The 16,757-nt window shown below is 42.0% G+C and overlaps 1 protein-coding gene across 1 annotated transcript in view; it reads left to right on the top strand.

The window, feature by feature from the left end:
- Window positions 1-16,757, top strand: part of Ptprt (protein tyrosine phosphatase receptor type T) — a 679,440-nt gene that overhangs the window by 67,202 nt on the left and 595,481 nt on the right. Inside the window, exon 3 of the mRNA XM_090352716.1 lies at window positions 8,934-9,015. Within this exon, the coding sequence (XP_090208842.1) occupies window positions 8,934-9,015 (82 nt within the window). The remainder of the gene's footprint in view (window positions 1-8,933; window positions 9,016-16,757) is intronic.

The raw sequence follows: 16,757 nt of genomic DNA, 5'->3' as shown, positions 1-16,757 counted from the left end.
AGGCTTCTTCAGCAACTCCCTCCAGTTCCTCGTCCTTGGTTCAGTCCATCTGATATCAGGGGTCCATCTCTGTATCAAGATCATTTGCTGATTTTACATATAAAGATCATCCAAGCTTTCCTTCTTTCCCGTTTGCCTTGGCAACCAGAAATCAAAGTTGTGTCCTCAATGACCTCCAATATGTAGCCTAGACTTTGCAGTATCTGCTCCCACTTTATCTGCAATGGCTTGTGATTTATTTTTAGAATAATTGCACTGCCCTTCCTTGTCCATTTGCTGCAATGGAGGACAAGGAGGATGGGAATAATGGTGGTGATGAGGAGGTGATGGTGTTGACCGTTCATTTCCAGAGTTTATCATGTTTCAGGCACAGTAAAAATTATTCTTTTAGGAAGACTTGCCTTATGACAGTCAGGGTGCCCTGTGCTCATTTTGTACCAGGTGATATCCACTTCCTCTTTTGGAGAGACAATATATTATCAACAGAAGTGGTCCCAAACTGACTCCATTGATTTTCAAACTCTGTGTCACTTATGTTGGGAGATGTCTTATCCTAGCTCTTTGGAGAGAAATACCTTTGTCCTCATTATTCCTGTATCTTTTCCTTTGGCGCAGCAGATTTTAGCTGTACGTACGAGGCGCCACAAATCTTAATCTGACACTCATCCTATCAGACATGCCAGAATTGAGAACATTTGCTTGCCTGGTGTGCTTTGCTAACACCTCTAGGCAGCAGAACCCCACAGTCAACTGTGCTAATACCCCAAGACAGAACTAACACAAATTAACAAGAAGTGGATAAATGAAGCCTGTACGTAGTGTCAGGCCAGCCCAGCTCAGTTTTTTTTTTTTAATTTTTGGATTTTTTTCTGTTTTTTTAGTTTGTTTTTTAAACCACCAAATACTTTTTAAATGATCTATGTGCAATAATTTATCATGGAAAGTTTGGGATTTCTGAATTGCATGAAGGGATGTTTTTGTGTATAAGTGTGTGTGTGTGTGTGTGTGTGTGTGTGTGTGTGTGTGTACACCAAAAATGGGACTTTCTTGAACTCATAGCCTTTTGCCCAAGGCTAGCTCTCTACTGCTTTTGCCACACCTCCACTTCCAGTTTTTCAGTAGTTAATTGAAAAGTAGTCTCACACTGGCTTTGAACCTTGGTCCTCAGATCCCAGCCTCCTGGGTAGCTAGGGTTCTAAGTGTGAGGCACCGGTATCCAGCTTTAGGCCATATTTTCTACTTGCATGAGTATGTGGAGGTAGAGAAATTCTTGCCTATAAATTCTAAGAATTCCCACTGCTTCATGACTGAGTTTCCATAGTGAAGACTGAGACCTGTGGTCATGATCATGGCATATGAGAAAAGCTGCTGAGTGTTTCCACTTAGAGGGGTCACAGACATCCAGGTGAGGTTTTCAAAGAGTCAGAAAGAATCCAGTGTTTTGGTGCTTAATTAAAGTTCCCTGCTGGATTTTGGAGGTGACTTTGTTTTATTGTGTGACACCTGCTGCAGAGGCATACCACTCTAGAGTTAGGTAGCCCTAATCTTGATTGTCTTGAGACAGCCTTTGACTGGTGGCTCCCATCTTGGTGAATTTGTTGAGACCATCCATTTTACCATGTGCTCCAGTTTGGATGATAAATTACCTACTCTCCCTGCCCATAGATTTCTAGAATGTGTATTAGCTTGAGTGGTCTGAGCTCACCCTCATTTTGTAGATCAGGTGAACATTTTCTGTAGAGGATCACACAGAGTATATTTTTAGTTTTTTTCGTGGGCCTTAAAATCCCAAGTGTGGGTACTCAACTCTACCTGTGCTGCCACAGGTCTTATGCAAATAGATGGACAGAACTGTGCTCCAGTAAAACCTTATGTACAACAATGGGCAGTGAATCAGATTTGGCTTTCAGGTTCTACTTGGTTAAACTCTGATGTGGGTGATGAAACTGAGGCCAGAAATAATGAAGTCCAAGAGACCCAGCAAATCACTGGCAAAGCTGGGACCAGAACCTAACTGTTCTGCTTATTTCACTGTCTCCACTGTATCAATGAGCATAAAGCCATAAGCTCATGGACACTCCTGCTGAGGCTTTAGGGTTCCAATGATAATAATAATAATAATAATAATAATAATAATAATAACAGTATGCACACATGGGTCCAGGATGTGGTGAATGGTTGACATACAATGAACAGGAAACTGACCCAGAAAAGGGCCTGTCTCACAATTTACCACGTTCTGTGACAGGGTTTGAGGCAGTAAAAGGTATTGAGCTCCCCTCCTCCCAGCCCAGTGGTAGGCCTATTGCCTCTCATTTGTCTTCACAGCATCCCCTGCCTAGGCAGCAGCATGTCCTATCTTCTAGAAGAGGAACATTACCGGTCAATTGAAGTGTGATCTCACATTGCTGCCTGGGTCCTCTGGCTTTGAGCACTATCCCCTGTGTTTAGGGAAACTGGATTGTCTGTTCTGAGAATCCTTTGCTGTCTAGCAGGGTAATATGGGCTGTTTCCTGCCATCAGCCAGAATCATGGCTCACGCATTTGTAAAATGGAAGGAGGAAAGGCACACTGAAGGATCCTGTGGACTAAAATACACAACTTGCATAGCATCGTGTTGTGCAAACAGCGGGCCTCAGTAATTGCCAGGAGGAAGGAAGGAAGGAAGGAAGGAAGGGAGGGAGGGAGGGAGGGAGGGAGGGAGGGAAGGAAGATTTTAATGGGGGAGGGAGGGAGAGAGGGAGGGAAGGAGAAAGGGGGAGTAGGAAGCAAGGGAGGAAGGAAGGATAAACAGAAAACGAGAAAAGGGGCAGACGTATTTTTTTTTACACCAATCTGTACTGTTTGACCTATCCTAGCACCTCCTCTTTCATGGTATCTAGCATGTTATGTTGACCACTCCAGCATCATTATGTGCCATCTTCTCTGAGCTCTTATAGATTGGGAACAGCAGTTTGAAAAAGATGTGTGTTGTAAACTAGCACCCAGCCATCAATGTGGGCACCCAGAGAAAGGTATAGGATGGTGTATACTCTTGTATTAAGCCCTTGCATATTCCCAGACTCAAATATACTCACCTGTGTGCATACAGATATGGGGATGAGGAAAAAGAACATATCAGAAGACATAAAGATAGGAGCAAAATGGGTATTTAAAGTCTAACAACCTGGGACTGGGAGTTTGTCCTAGTGGTAAGAGTGCTTGTCTAGCATGCACCAAGACCCTGGTTTGATTCCTCGGTACCACATACATAGAAAAGCCAGAAGTGGTACTGTGGCTCAAGTGGTAGAGCTCTAGCCTTAAGAAAGCCCAAGGACAATGCTCAGGGCCTGAGTGCAGTCCCCAGGATTGGCAAAAAAAAAAGTCTACGAACCTTTAGCCATGTACTAGCAGCTCATGCCTATAATCTAAGCTACTTATGAGGCTGAGATCAGAGGATCTTGGTTTGAAGTCAGCTTACCTAGGCAAATTTGTGAGATTGTTATCTCAAGATAACCTGCAGAGATCCAGAAGTAGAGGTATGGCTCAAGTGGTAGAATGCCAGCTATGAACAAAAACAAAGTGACAGAGCAAGGGCCTAAGTTCAAGCCTTAGTATCAGCTCATATATAAAAAAATAAGGAAACAAATAGATACTCAAAAGCTACTTCAAAACCTCAATTTCTGGTCCTATATTTACTTTCTGTAGACTAAATACAATTTTGTTTTTAGCATTTCTGTGCTGTAGACCTGATGGATTATGTATTCATTTTCTGAAGTCATGTTTCACAATCCTAAAATTGACTTTAGCTTGTATTAAACACACATTTCACCTTTCTTATTAGTGGATTTACTAGCACCAAGCCCTCAGGAAAGCCCTAGATGAGAAAGTTCCTCTGCCTCCCATCTCCAATGCCCACCTCCTCGCAGGGAGGAGGGGTTGATTAAATGCCCAGGAAAAGCCATGGGCTCTGATCATGGGCTCTTTCTGAATGATGTCAGTTCTATTTCAGATTCTTAATGGTTCTGAAATTTGCTGTCCCCAAGATTTTATAACAACCTAACTTTGGGGGAAAAAAGATAGGGGAGAATGATAGAAGGGGTGATATTGATCAAGATGAATTTTATTCCCAAACTGGCCTGTGGTAAAACTACTTAAAGATAAATTAAAAAAATAAACTATCTTAAAATAAATGACAAAACATAACTATTTAGGAACTTTGCTGCCACTTTACCTCTTGTCACCTGTGTAGGTTGAATGACCTTTGATTCAACATTTAGAATTGCTACCTAGACCCCGGCAATGAAGGAATCACCTGCTATAGATCCATCTGGCTTGGACACTATGTCCTTCTCAGGAATTCTCTTGATATCCAACATTCCCCAGTTTCTTAATTATACTTTGTATCAGCCATGGTCACCACAGGGAGGGGCTCACTCTCACCTTGTAACTCCACTGCAACCCATTCTCACCTGGCCTGTTCTACTACACAGCCCATCTCCCTCTGGTACCAATCTCTGTCAATGGGTGTGGGATTGTCTTCATTTTACTCTAAGAACTCCTTCCCCAAGAAAATGCATGAGATCCTTTTCCTAAGAAGAGCTCTGATATACCGCCCTTCTTCTCATATCCTTTAAGGAAATGCTTGCATCCTTTTGTGTTTATTTCAGTATGTGTCCTCTGCACAAGAATTACAGAAGAGGAAGGCAAGAACTGGGCACTGGTGACTCAGACCTGCAATCCTAGCTGCTCAGGAAGCTGAGATTTGAGGAATTAGGTTACATTGTGGCCTAGGTAGAAAAAAAGTCTGTGAGACTCATCTCCACTTAACCAGCAAAAAGCTGAAAGTATAGCTATGGCTCAAATATTAGAGGACTAGCCTTAGAGTGAAATAGACAAGGGAAGCAAGAGTGTGAGGCTCTGAGTTCAAGCCTCAGTACTGGACATACACACACACACACACACACACACGCACACACACGCACAAACGATAAAAGCAGCACAGCAGTCTCTTAAACCTCCTCCTCCAAACATGTATGCAAGTTGGTCTTTTTTTTTTAAATATATTTTTTATTAAATAATTTATTAACATTGATTTTTACATCATATTTCAAATGACACATTTAACAAACAAGTATTCAAGAAGGGAATATATACAATCACTGGCACTTAAATTTTAGAACATAATTAAAATTAGGCTGAGGGTTTATATGTCCTAGATACATATTAATCTATGTAGTAAAATATTATGTCTATAGAGTCATAGATTTTTATGTCTATGTAGTTGTGTTTATATTTCCAATACCATGTCCATAGCATTGTGTATGCAAATATTGAGTCCTCACTCTTGTACTGTTTGGATTTAATCACCACATATTAAGGATACCTTTTGTTCCTTTGGTCTTGACTTGTCTTGCTCAACATGATTCTCTCTAGATTCATCCACTTCCCTGCAAATGCCATTATTTTATCTTGTGTGTTGGCTATGTAGAATTCCATTGTAGATATATACCACATTTTCTGTGTCCATTCATCTGCAGTAGGGCATCTGGATTGTTTCCATCGCCTGGCTATTGTGAATAGTGCAGAGATGAGCATAGCTGGGCAGGTGTCCTTATCATATCTTGGGTTATGAGCAAGTTGATCTTTTGAGGGACTGAATGTGAATGTGTCTAGCCTCTCTTGGGAAGGTATTTCCTGCTTAGTCTGATATGTGGGATTTAAGCTGACCACCCAGAGCCTGCATCAGGAAGTTTCAAATGGGGTTTCAGTGGTTGGCCCTTTATAGTTGATGGTAGGTCCATGTAACAGCCCTGGACTTAAACAATGTTCCTCAGGGCCACTGTGATTCTGGTCTTGAATTCAGTTTCTGCTTCCAGAAACTGGCATGAACATTACTAGGTGCACTTCAGTGCTCTACCTAACTCTACTCACTGCCGTCCATGAGCCCTGGAGATCAGGAATGAAGCCCTCAGTACTCAGTGCTCAATACTTCTCCCGTTTGACTCTTCTCCCGTTTTCTGACTTTTATTCCTTTTATACCTTAGTTTGGATATTTTTATGAATGTAGTTGGCCAAAAGATGACTGTTCTCTCTTTCTTCAGAAAGAGATGAACAGATGCTGCCTCAAGGAACTGGAGCTGATTAGATCCCTCCCCCCATACACAAACACAAGGATGGGGTGGTGGTCATCTCAGCCCAAGCATGCAAGAACGTGCTAAGGTACCTTCTCCCTGTCTCCTGAGATACTTCAGACAATCTGCCTTCACAGATTTAGTACCATTCCTCCTTTTGTCTTTTGTGAATTTCGTGCTGAAATCATTTGCCAGCTTTCCTCTTGGAGGGCTTGTTCATTTCCTTTGCTGATTGACAATACAGAGACTGCACCTACTCCTTTTAGCTGGCATATAGATTACAAGTATTATTCTCAGCTTGTCACTCCACTTTCCATTTTGCTTCAGACTTTTGTGAACATACAAAACACACTCTGACATCATAGTTATTAGGAAGTTTTACAATGGTATAACTTTTAAGACCTTGATTATTTTTGAAGACTGTCATTATTTTCTAGTTTTAGTGAATTTGCTTAGGAAATGTAGAAACTCAAGTGGATACAATTCTCTTCTTTGAAGAATTTATTAACATTATACTTGTGGTCTAGTTTATGATCATTTTATAAACCTATAAGCATCATTCTCTCTTTGTATTAGCATAAGCTTAGTAAATGTATTGTATGTGTGCATGTATAGGTACATGTGTCTATAGGTGTGTGTGTGTGTGTGTGTGTTTGTAGCTACATAGATATACTTGACATCTTTGGTGTTTTTTTAATTTAATTAGATTCTAAAATATGGGTTAAAGCCTTCAAGTACTGTGGCGTCTTTTTCATCTTTTTTTCCCTTTTAAGTCTCTTGATTAGTAGATTCTATAAGTGACTATTTCAGTCCACTTAATGGTTCTTATTTTTTCTTTTCATTGAAATTGTACCTGGAAACATTCATAGTATTATTATTTTTTTACAGCAACTGCTTTCTGTTTATTTTCCTTTCCTTATTATGTCTTTGTTCAGATTGTTATTTTTAAGGTTACTGAGTCATTCTGTTTTAGGTGTTTATCTTATAGCATACAATTAGACTTTGAATATTTAGACAGTCTGGGAGCTTTTCCCTGTTTTAACCCATTTATATCTGTTGTCAAAACAGAAATATTTTTTCCTTACTTTTGTCATTTCTTTTAATTACACAGTGTGAATACTTTCATGCTGTTCCTTTTTAAATGTATTTACTTTATATGTTCCATTTTCTTTCATTTTTTTCCCTTTGGACATTGTTTTGGGTTTCCTTTGAATTTGTTTTTTAAATAGAAAATTGTTTCTGTCAGTTTCCCCTTTGGCAAGATGGGAAACATTCTTCTGGCCAGCTTTCCCCACTTGCTGCATAATTCCATTCCCTCTGAACCTCTCTGTTATTTTAGCAAACCTCTGATTGGTCATTTCGTTAGGGCAACTGCCTTATCTGGTAAGATTGTCCTCTCCCATCACTTCACCTAAGCTCCACCGGACAACTTCACTGATAGATCTTACCACCCAAGAAGGTTGATCTTTACTTCCAGTGATGCCTTTTCCACCAGGGCCTAGCTCACCGTCATGGTTGATGGAGCTCTGGACTTTATTAACGTTGACCTTGGAACCCACTGAACTACAAAAAGGAAGGAAAACCTTCCACATAAAGGTTTTCTAGTTGTCTTATAGTCTATCTAGAAGCTTGAGCTGAGGAGAAGAAAGAAGAGGAAAGAATCAGTTTTGGAGGGTAACAAGGAGGTAGAGATGGGAAATTGTGGTTGTTTGAACCAGGGCAGTGGCACTGATTTCTAACTGGTTGTGTCCACTTTAAAAGCCTATTATTGCTAGGTGCTGATGATTTATGCCTGTAGTCTTAGCTACTTGGAAGGCTGAGATCTGAGAATTCTGGTTCAAAGCCTGCCCAAGCAGGAAAGTCCACGAGAGTCTTATCTCCAGTTACCCACTAGAAAACCAGAATTGGCACTGTAGCTCAAGTGGTAGAGTGCTAGCCTTGAGAAAAAAAGCTAAACCAATAAAAGCTGAGCATGGGGATATATGCCTAACATCCCAGCTACAAAGAAAGCAGACTGACCTAGATAAAATATGAGAACCTATCTCAAAAATAAGGTAAAGCAAAAAGGACTAGGAACACGCATCATGTGATAGAGTACAGACTGACCCCACTAACACAAGGCCCTGTGTTCAAACCCAAGTGCTGACATAGGGAAAGACAACCAAGAATATGTAAAATGTAGTATGCGTGTGGGGAGGTTAGGTGAAGGTCACTGACATTTCTTACAGAGAAGAGACTGGTTAATGTAGATGCAACCAAGTCTAGGTGAGCATATAGAAATCATTTTGCCTTCTTAAGGATGTGACTTTCGTTGGGACTGGATGAGTGAATGATGAAAGATATGACTTCTACTGGGATTGGATGGGTGGATGAGGAAAGATGTGATCTCTGCTGGAACTGGATGGGTGGATGGGTAGAATGCAGAAGTTGGGACCCTGAGTTCAAGCCCCAGTACCAGCAGACGCACACACATATACAAACATCAGAATAGTAGGAAGCACTTCATTTGGAGTCGCAAGAAGAAAGGTGCAGATTGAGGCCTCAGGCTGTGTTGGGCTGTTTTCTTTCCATCCAAGTATTATTTCTGAAGTCTATTAAAAATGTTCTATGTGGCTGACTTCCATTGGTAGTTACCAGAGTGTGGCCTTTTTGCCTTGTTTTAGAAATCCAAGTTGACTGCTAGTGTGGCCTGCTGCCCCAATGTGAGGGATCTTTGATTAGTTCTGAGGAGAACTGAAACCAGAAAGGGGCTGGGTAGCTTTCTGCAATGAATGCTTACCACTGCTTCTGCAACACTCATTCCCGCCCTGTGTATTGCAGGTGATATTTGAATCCGTCTCTTTGAAGGGTCATCCTGGCTACATCGCAGTGGACGAGGTCCGGGTCCTTGCTCATCCATGCAGTAAGTCTATCTCCTTCTCCCAATCTAGCTTTATGCTGTGCCAGATTGGATATTCAGAAGCTGCTATGTCCTTGTTCATTCAGCTCACAGACATTTCTCTCTCTCTCTCCCTCTCTCTCTCTCTCTCTCTCTCTCTCTCTCTCTCTCTCTCTCTCTCTCTCTCTCTCTCTCTCTCTCTCTCTCTCAAGCCTTAGAAATGCTTACATACTCAATTCAATTAGTCCTGAATAAATCCATAATTTTACCATCCTGTTCAACAGGCTTTACCTCCAGAAGTTTGCAAACAGACAGACAGAGACAGAGAGGGAGAGAAGGAAGGGGGAAGGGAGAGAGGATGAACATCTTTGTTGGAGATCTCTGTCCATTATTAAGGGAATCTAAAGTCCTGATTGTTTATTAGTGGGATCCATACAGCTGAAGTGGAAAAGTTAGAAAGTTAGAGGGCCTTGGATAAAATCTTGTGCAACTGTCTTAAAAAAAAGGAAGAAAGGGAGAGAGAGAGAGAGAGAGAGAGAGAGAGAGAGAGAGAGAGAGAGAGAGAGAGAGAGAGAGAGAGAGAGAGAGAGAGAGAGCAACAACAAACCACTGCGCAAGATTTCTTTCTTGTGGTTAGTACTTATGTCATAGTGTCAGGAGTCCTTCAAGGCATACCAGTCCTTTGTGCTCATCCACTTCCCCTCTCTTTACAACGTTCAGTTGAGGACACTTGAGTGGATGTGCTCAGTAGAGAAATCCAGCCCCTGCCAAATCAAAGAACGGCCCAAATCCAGGGTTAGGGTAGCTGTGATGGCATCATATCTTGAGGCCTTTAACTGGAGGATTGGATTTAAAATGATATACCCAAGGATGGTGACTGCCCTTCAAAGGAATTGTTAGATCCCCCATATGTTGATTTCATTGAGATGATTCTTTTCACTTCCACCAAAAGAATAATGTCAGGCCTTCAGCTATTGCTTTCTTCCCCCACTCTTCCTTCCACTATGCCTTCATGGTCAGTCTCATTGTCTTCTAGTATTTATTTTCTCTGAAGGAATTTGGGACAATTTCCAAACAATCTTTGGGAAATACTGACCTGGGTGTCTATGCAAGAGAGACCCTTATCCTAGAAATCAGCCTTTCAGGAAGAGATACCCTGGACGGTGTAACTCTGCTTTAAGTCTCTACCGTCTCCCTTCTATCTTTAAGTCTTTAGAAATTCTTGGATGTGTATTCCATTCAGTCATGCCTGGAAAATGCCTGCCCATCTAGACCTTCTATTGAGAAGGTTCTAGAAATTTCCAACACTAAAGGCAGACATGCAGATGAAGGGTTCTTACTGGATTGAAGATTCTCCACCTTGAACTTCTGGATATCAATGGTCCTAAGAATGGTCCATGATGTCAGTAAAGTTTATACAGTACCATTCTCAGTTTTTAAGACTTGGAATAGATTTCAGCTCAGCAGCCTCCCACCTTCTAGGAAAGTACTCTAACACGTGAGCCACACCTCCATCCATTTATGTTTTTCTTTTCTGTGTCATGTCTCATATTCTCCCCCACCACTGACCTCAGACTCTTATCCCCCTACATCCTCCAGCATCCAAGTACCTAGGATTAGGAGTGTGTGCTACTATGCCAGGCCTCTCAGTTTTGTCCACACTTGTTCTCATAAGGCCTACTCACCTGATGCTCAGCCAGTGTTTGATATTTGGACTTGATCTTTCTAGTAGTTGGTGCATGACTCTTTTTAGAGAATAAAGTGTGGCATTCTCTCCCTGGGTCCCGGAGTTCTTGCTCTGGTGACAATTTTCACCTCCACCATCACATCTGACTCTGGTACTCATCTCTTAATAGAAGTTCTGTCTTAACTCCTGATGCTATACATGCTTTATCAGCACATGCAAATACTTCTCTCTGATGAATCTCCATGGGAGAGAATTTTCTAGAAGGCATTCAGGTACCTTTCTACCATGGAGGCCTTAGAGCTCTTTTAGAATTCTTCCTTCCTGGGGCCTGCTGTGAATTTAGGATTCCCCTGACAGCATCCTCCTCCCCCTCCTGCTGAGACACATGGATGTCATAGTTATAGAACTGCTGAGAGCCAGTTTCCCAGCAAATGGGCCATGGGCCAGCACTCAGGAAGACGTGACCCTGCTTACCTCCTGCGTGGGTGCTCTGGCCAAGCTCAATCTCAGTGCTTAGCCAGCTTTCAGCATAAACTTTCCAGAAAGCACACGAATGGCTGGGATGGGTACACTTCCATTTAAATATATGCAAACTCTGGCAGTAGACATAGTCATCTGGGAGCATTTCTGTAGCTCCTGCACTAAATCACAGATAGCCCAGCATGTTACGCATTCTTTCAACAAATAAATGGAGCTATGTGTTGAGCTTTTCTGGGCATCATGAATTCTTGAGTAAGAAATGTTCAGTTTTTATCTTCGTGGTGCTTAATTAGCACGAGGGTCAGAAGGAAAAAGGTTTTGTTTTTCTTTTTAAGTAACTAATATTAAATATGTACTAAATGACTTTGGAGAGAAGTACTAAGCAGTAAATACTAAGATGTACTCAGTAGTAAGTACTGCAAGGATGATAAACATGAGTGAGGGATCCTTAAATAGTAGTCTAAGGAGGGTGTGTTTGATGATGTTATTCTGACCTGAGACTTTAATCCTTGAATCACAGGAAGGAGTTGACTATGTGAAGATTTGGGCTGGGGATGTTCTACTCAGAGGAAATGGGAAGTTCAGGGGCCTTTGAATAAGGCAGCTAGATGCTTCCTGAGCTCTTGAGCAGGTGGAACATGACAGAAAGTGGGCTTGTTGAGCTGGAGTCTGGCACAGGCTGTTTAGATGTGAAACCAGGTCTGGGAAGCAGTGTTGGAAGGGGTATATGCTTAGGACTGGTGTGGTCTCAGTTGTGAAAGGATCACTTCACACGATTCTGTGAAAGCCTCTAGGAAAGTCAGGAGACCTAAGAGCAAAAACATTCTAGAACCAGGGAGGACATGGTGCTAGTCCAGACTGGGACAGTAGAGTACCATCCATTCATACAACCAAATAGAGTTTATTGAGCACATGCTTAGTACTAGGTACTATGCTGGGCTTATGGAGTATGCAAGGCAGACTCTGTTCTCGTAGACATCCACTTAAGTGAAAGAAACCAAAAAGAAAATGAGCTGTTAGGCACTTCTGTGGTGCATGGAGGAGGAGGATGTATTATGGTGAGAGGACTGTCTTTCTTGTATACTAGATTGGGTGCTTAAGCAACCAATGTGTATCTTCTTACAGTTCTTCAAGCAAGAAGTCCAAGGTCAGAGTGTTGCCAAACTTTGTTTTTTTCACAGACCACTCCCCAGGGCAGGCAATATGGTCCTGTGTTACAATATTATTTGTCTGTTTTGATTCCCAAGTTCCTTTATCCTTAATGGTATTTTCACGGGACTTAATTACGTAGGTTTTCTTAAATTGTAGTAAATGATGGAAGACTATTCTCCACCTTCTTCCCTTCCCAGCCCATATTTCTTCTTCCTATAAAGAACATCAGTCAGTTTTGATTAGGGTCCAGACAATGGACTGCATTTTAACCCAGTCATTTCTTTTAAGGTCCTGTTTCGAAATTCAGAAGTCTTAGGGGATACATCTTCAGTTTAGGCAGATAAACCCAATCCAGTTCATAAGGGGCAATCATTGCCTCAAGGATGAAGCAGAATGTGGAAACGGTGGCTAGAGTGGAGACCCAGGAAGGTGCAAAGACCAACCGGTCTTATTGATGGTTCAGACTGAGAGAAGGGGAGATTGAAATGTCACTCCCAAACGGCTGGCTTAAGTGAGGTGGTGAAAATCTGTAGAGAACTGGAGTATGCATGGTGACTATGCCCTCCCTGCCTACACAGACATGCTATCATCTGGAGAGAGCTGTGCACGTGTGCTGTAATCCCCACTATACACACATACCTGCTATGACCTGGAGAGAACTGAGCATGTGTGATGAATGTACCCTTCTCCCCTCCACACATACATGTTGACTATGACCTGGAGAGAACTGAGCATGCGTGTTGCAATCCCTGCTATACATATACACTTGCTGGGCCTGGGAGCTACACAAGGGACTTCATGTCACACAATCCACTACCACTTCAGCAATTGTTCTCTAAGCTGAAAGTACTTCCCAGGCCTCCTAGCCTGAGAATTAACATATTTATGACTCTCCTTGTAGATTGTTAAAAATTTAAGTATATTAAAAATATGCATTTCTTTTATGTCCTCAAGCATTTTAATTCTCTACTTCTGTCCTTCAGAATGTTTTCTGTTAACATATGATGGGGTTTAGTAATAACTGATTCTGTAAATTATTCTGAAACTTCCAGAGAAGTGGGGGCCTGGATGAACCCTCCATCCACAGGAACTGAAGTTGTACACGTGTGTCTCAAGATGTTCCAAAATGGTGATCAAAGTCAGGTGTAATAAACAAAGGAAATTATTTTTTCTTACCATTTGAAACTTTTATAGCCCACCTAGCATTTTTGTTGTTGTTGTTGTTGTTGTTATTCCAAAAATACATTGGCCCTTGTTACCACGCACTGCTGTTTCTCAGTATTTGTCATTAGCAGGGCCACTGCAGTTATAACGAGGTACGATAAATGTCAGCATGATTTTCCATTAGGTTTCAAAGTTTCTAACTCCTATGTTGACTTTTAGAATTTTTTAAACCTATTTTTTTTGAAGCCCATCACAAGCTTTTGGGGCCATGTCTCTGAGCCCACAGAACATCTGCAACATGTTTCCCATGTATGTTGTGAGCATTTCTCTCCAATTGTGCAGGCTCCTACTGAGCATTGTCAGGCTTAAAGAGCCAGATAAAGGGCACAACAATATGTCTTTAGATGCTATGCTGACACCTGCAGGAGCTTAAATGTCACCAAGATTGAGGCATCTTGCCCCACCTGCACAGCCAGTTTGCTCTTAACCCCAATCAGCAGGATTGCCTTTTGGAGAAGCTCAGCGGCAGTGAGGGATTGAATTGGGGGGTGGGGGGCGGTATTTTAAAGTCGTAAACTGGTGTCGGGCCTAGGTCCTGTGGTCAGCCATGTTTGACCTAAGATTTGTGCATTAAAGTTGGTGGAATAATTTCCCTCCCAGAGCTTCAGAAGCTGATGGTTGGGCTGTAATCATGGAAAGCAGGTTTGGCCAAATTGGGAGATGGAGTTAAGGGATGGATGAAGGAAGTCAGGGATGGCAGGAACACAGACAAGAGGACCAAATAGGTTCCTCAGAGAAGGAGGATTCCCAGAGAAAGAGACTATTGGGGTGATCTAGGTCCTCGTAGAGCAGAGATGAGATTGTAAGGGCCTGCAGAGAGAAAGCTGAGAAGAGGGTGGCATGGTAAGTTCTTATGGTCCAGGGCCAGTTCTCTCTTCATTCTCATGCCATAGTATATAGTAGTGTTACTGCTTTTATGGAGGGCTACATGGGCAAGACTGAGCCATAGGGATTGTTCCAGATAACTTACATAAGAACACGTATCCTGAGACCACAGGCTTGATTGAAACTGCCTACCAATAGGGTTTGGTTAAACTTTTGTGTTGCTTTAAGAATCCAGCCAAGATTTTTAGATGTAAGATTTCACATAAATCTCGACTTCTTACTTCACTGGTAAAATCAGATGATTGGCAATCCTCAGCAAAACCCTTTTATCTGTGACCAGAGTTAAGTAACAACTAAGAATCCTTCTTCCATCTGCTGGGCTTGACAGCATCCCCCTTTCTGTAGGGCTCCAGATCCTCCAGACCCTTGCTATTTCCTTTTGCCTCCCAATATTGAGGCTGATTTCCAAATAGCAGTTATAATGGTGCTTGCCTTGTTGTTACTTTCCTTATACAGAAAAATAAAAACCACTCTTTTCTAAGTCTCTATCAGAAGTGGAGAAATGCACAGACAGGGTAGGAAGGTAGTATTTTTGTTGCTTTTAATTTACAGCTGAACTGCTTTATTGACTCACATAACTGGCGTGTTCCTGTAGGCATATGGGTTCTACCTCTTTGCTGTAAGTCACAGATTTTTGCCTAAACATTAACCATGGGGACCATGAGACATTTGTATTCTGGATCTGTAAGGGAGGGAGGAGAAGAACTGAAGACTGGAGAATCAAGACAAAAGGTCTGTTTCTAGCTGAGTACAGGTGGCTCGTGCTTGTAACCCTAGCTATTCAGGAGGCTGAGATTTGACAATTGCAGTTCAAGGCCAGCCCAGGCAATAAAGTCTGTGAGAGTCTTATCTCCAATGAACCACCAGAAAACCAGAAGTGGTGCTGTGGATCAAGGCTAGAGTGCTAGCCTTGAGCAAAAAGCACTCAGGGACAACATCTCAGGACCTGAGTTCAAGCCCCCCAGCAGAGAAAAAAAAAAGGTCAGTTGTTGTGAAGAGAGAAAGAGAAGTCAGAAACAAGCAAGGGACCATTGATTTAGAGAAGATCCATCTCTCTTTGTTCATGTTCCAGAGATTAATGTTTTCCAGTGTCTCTAAAGGGAGAGAAGAACAGCCCTTTGTAAAAACCCAGCACAGAGCTTCCAGCCTTGGAGTCCATACTCAACACTCCTTTCCTACCCAGACCTGATACTCTCTTTTCCTTTAAAGCTGTGGCTTACACAGACTTACAAGGTTCACTCTACTCCCCCTTGAAGAATTGACTTGAACTGATAGTTCCAAAAATAACTTGACAAAATTATACAGGAGAGCCCAAAATGAAACGATTTTAGACAATCAAAGCAGCATGATGTTTGTCAGGCTAATAGACAAGGGGGAGTCTTAAACTCTGAAGATCTTACCAGAAATGATCTTGTCTGAACCTTAGACCCGTGATGCCACGTTATCCATAGGGCCCTTGAACTTAGCAAATGGGGCCTCTGAGCCATGGTCATGAGTTTGAAAAGAGTTGAGCAGAAGGTGTCTATGTTGTCACAGCAAGTATCCCTGATCATGCCAAGGTTCTTGGCTTCTGCAGATCCTTTACAGGTGGTGATACAGTTTGGTAGACAAGAATGTTCAAAGCGTAAAGCCCCTGGGGAAAAATCAGCAAGGAAAAGGATCACATCCCAAATATTGGGAACAAGCAGAGCAGCCTGGAGAGACAGCACAGCCTTGCCTGAGAACCCTTTCTCAGCCCCCTAACGTTTTAATCTGATGACAGTATTTTCGTTTCCAATGCCCAGGATGCAAGAGAATGGAGCAAGGTAAAAGTCAAAAATAGGACTAAAATAGAACCTGACTGCACTCTTTTCCCATCTCTCACTGAAGTTCTCTAGCTCTGGGAACAGTGAACTTGTTGATTGTTGGCTTCTCCCTCTCTATCAAGGAAATGATACTGGCATCTTCTTCCCAGGGAAGCCATGACTTAAATTAGATAAAACACCCAAAGCATTTATCATGAGGTCTGACACTGGAGGACCTTTCAATGACATAATTGCCCCTGTTTGTCTCTCTCAAGAAACATGGCCAAAGGCCCCTGTGGATTCCTTTCATCTTGGAACTCTTTTGTTTGGTCCTATTCTGGGGAGGGGCTTCAGGACTCAGTTCCTAACAGTGTTTTTGATAACGATAGGCATCCAACTTGTGCTCAGTTAAGAAACTCATTCATCTAATCATCGGTTAAAAGCAGATAGAAATCAATATCGATGATTTTAGAAGGGCTTATATAGAGGAGATCCAGTCTCCACAAACAAGAAAGACGGTGAACCCAAGTTCATCAGCCAAAAACATGTGCTGG

The sequence above is a fragment of the Megascapheus bottae genome, chromosome 18, assembly GCF_031878675.1.
Source record: "Megascapheus bottae isolate mThoBot1 chromosome 18, mThoBot2.hap1, whole genome shotgun sequence".
Lineage (NCBI taxonomy): Eukaryota > Metazoa > Chordata > Mammalia > Rodentia > Geomyidae > Megascapheus > Megascapheus bottae.
The sequence above is the reverse complement of the archived record's forward strand: the minus strand, read 5'-3'. Positions and strand labels throughout refer to the sequence as shown.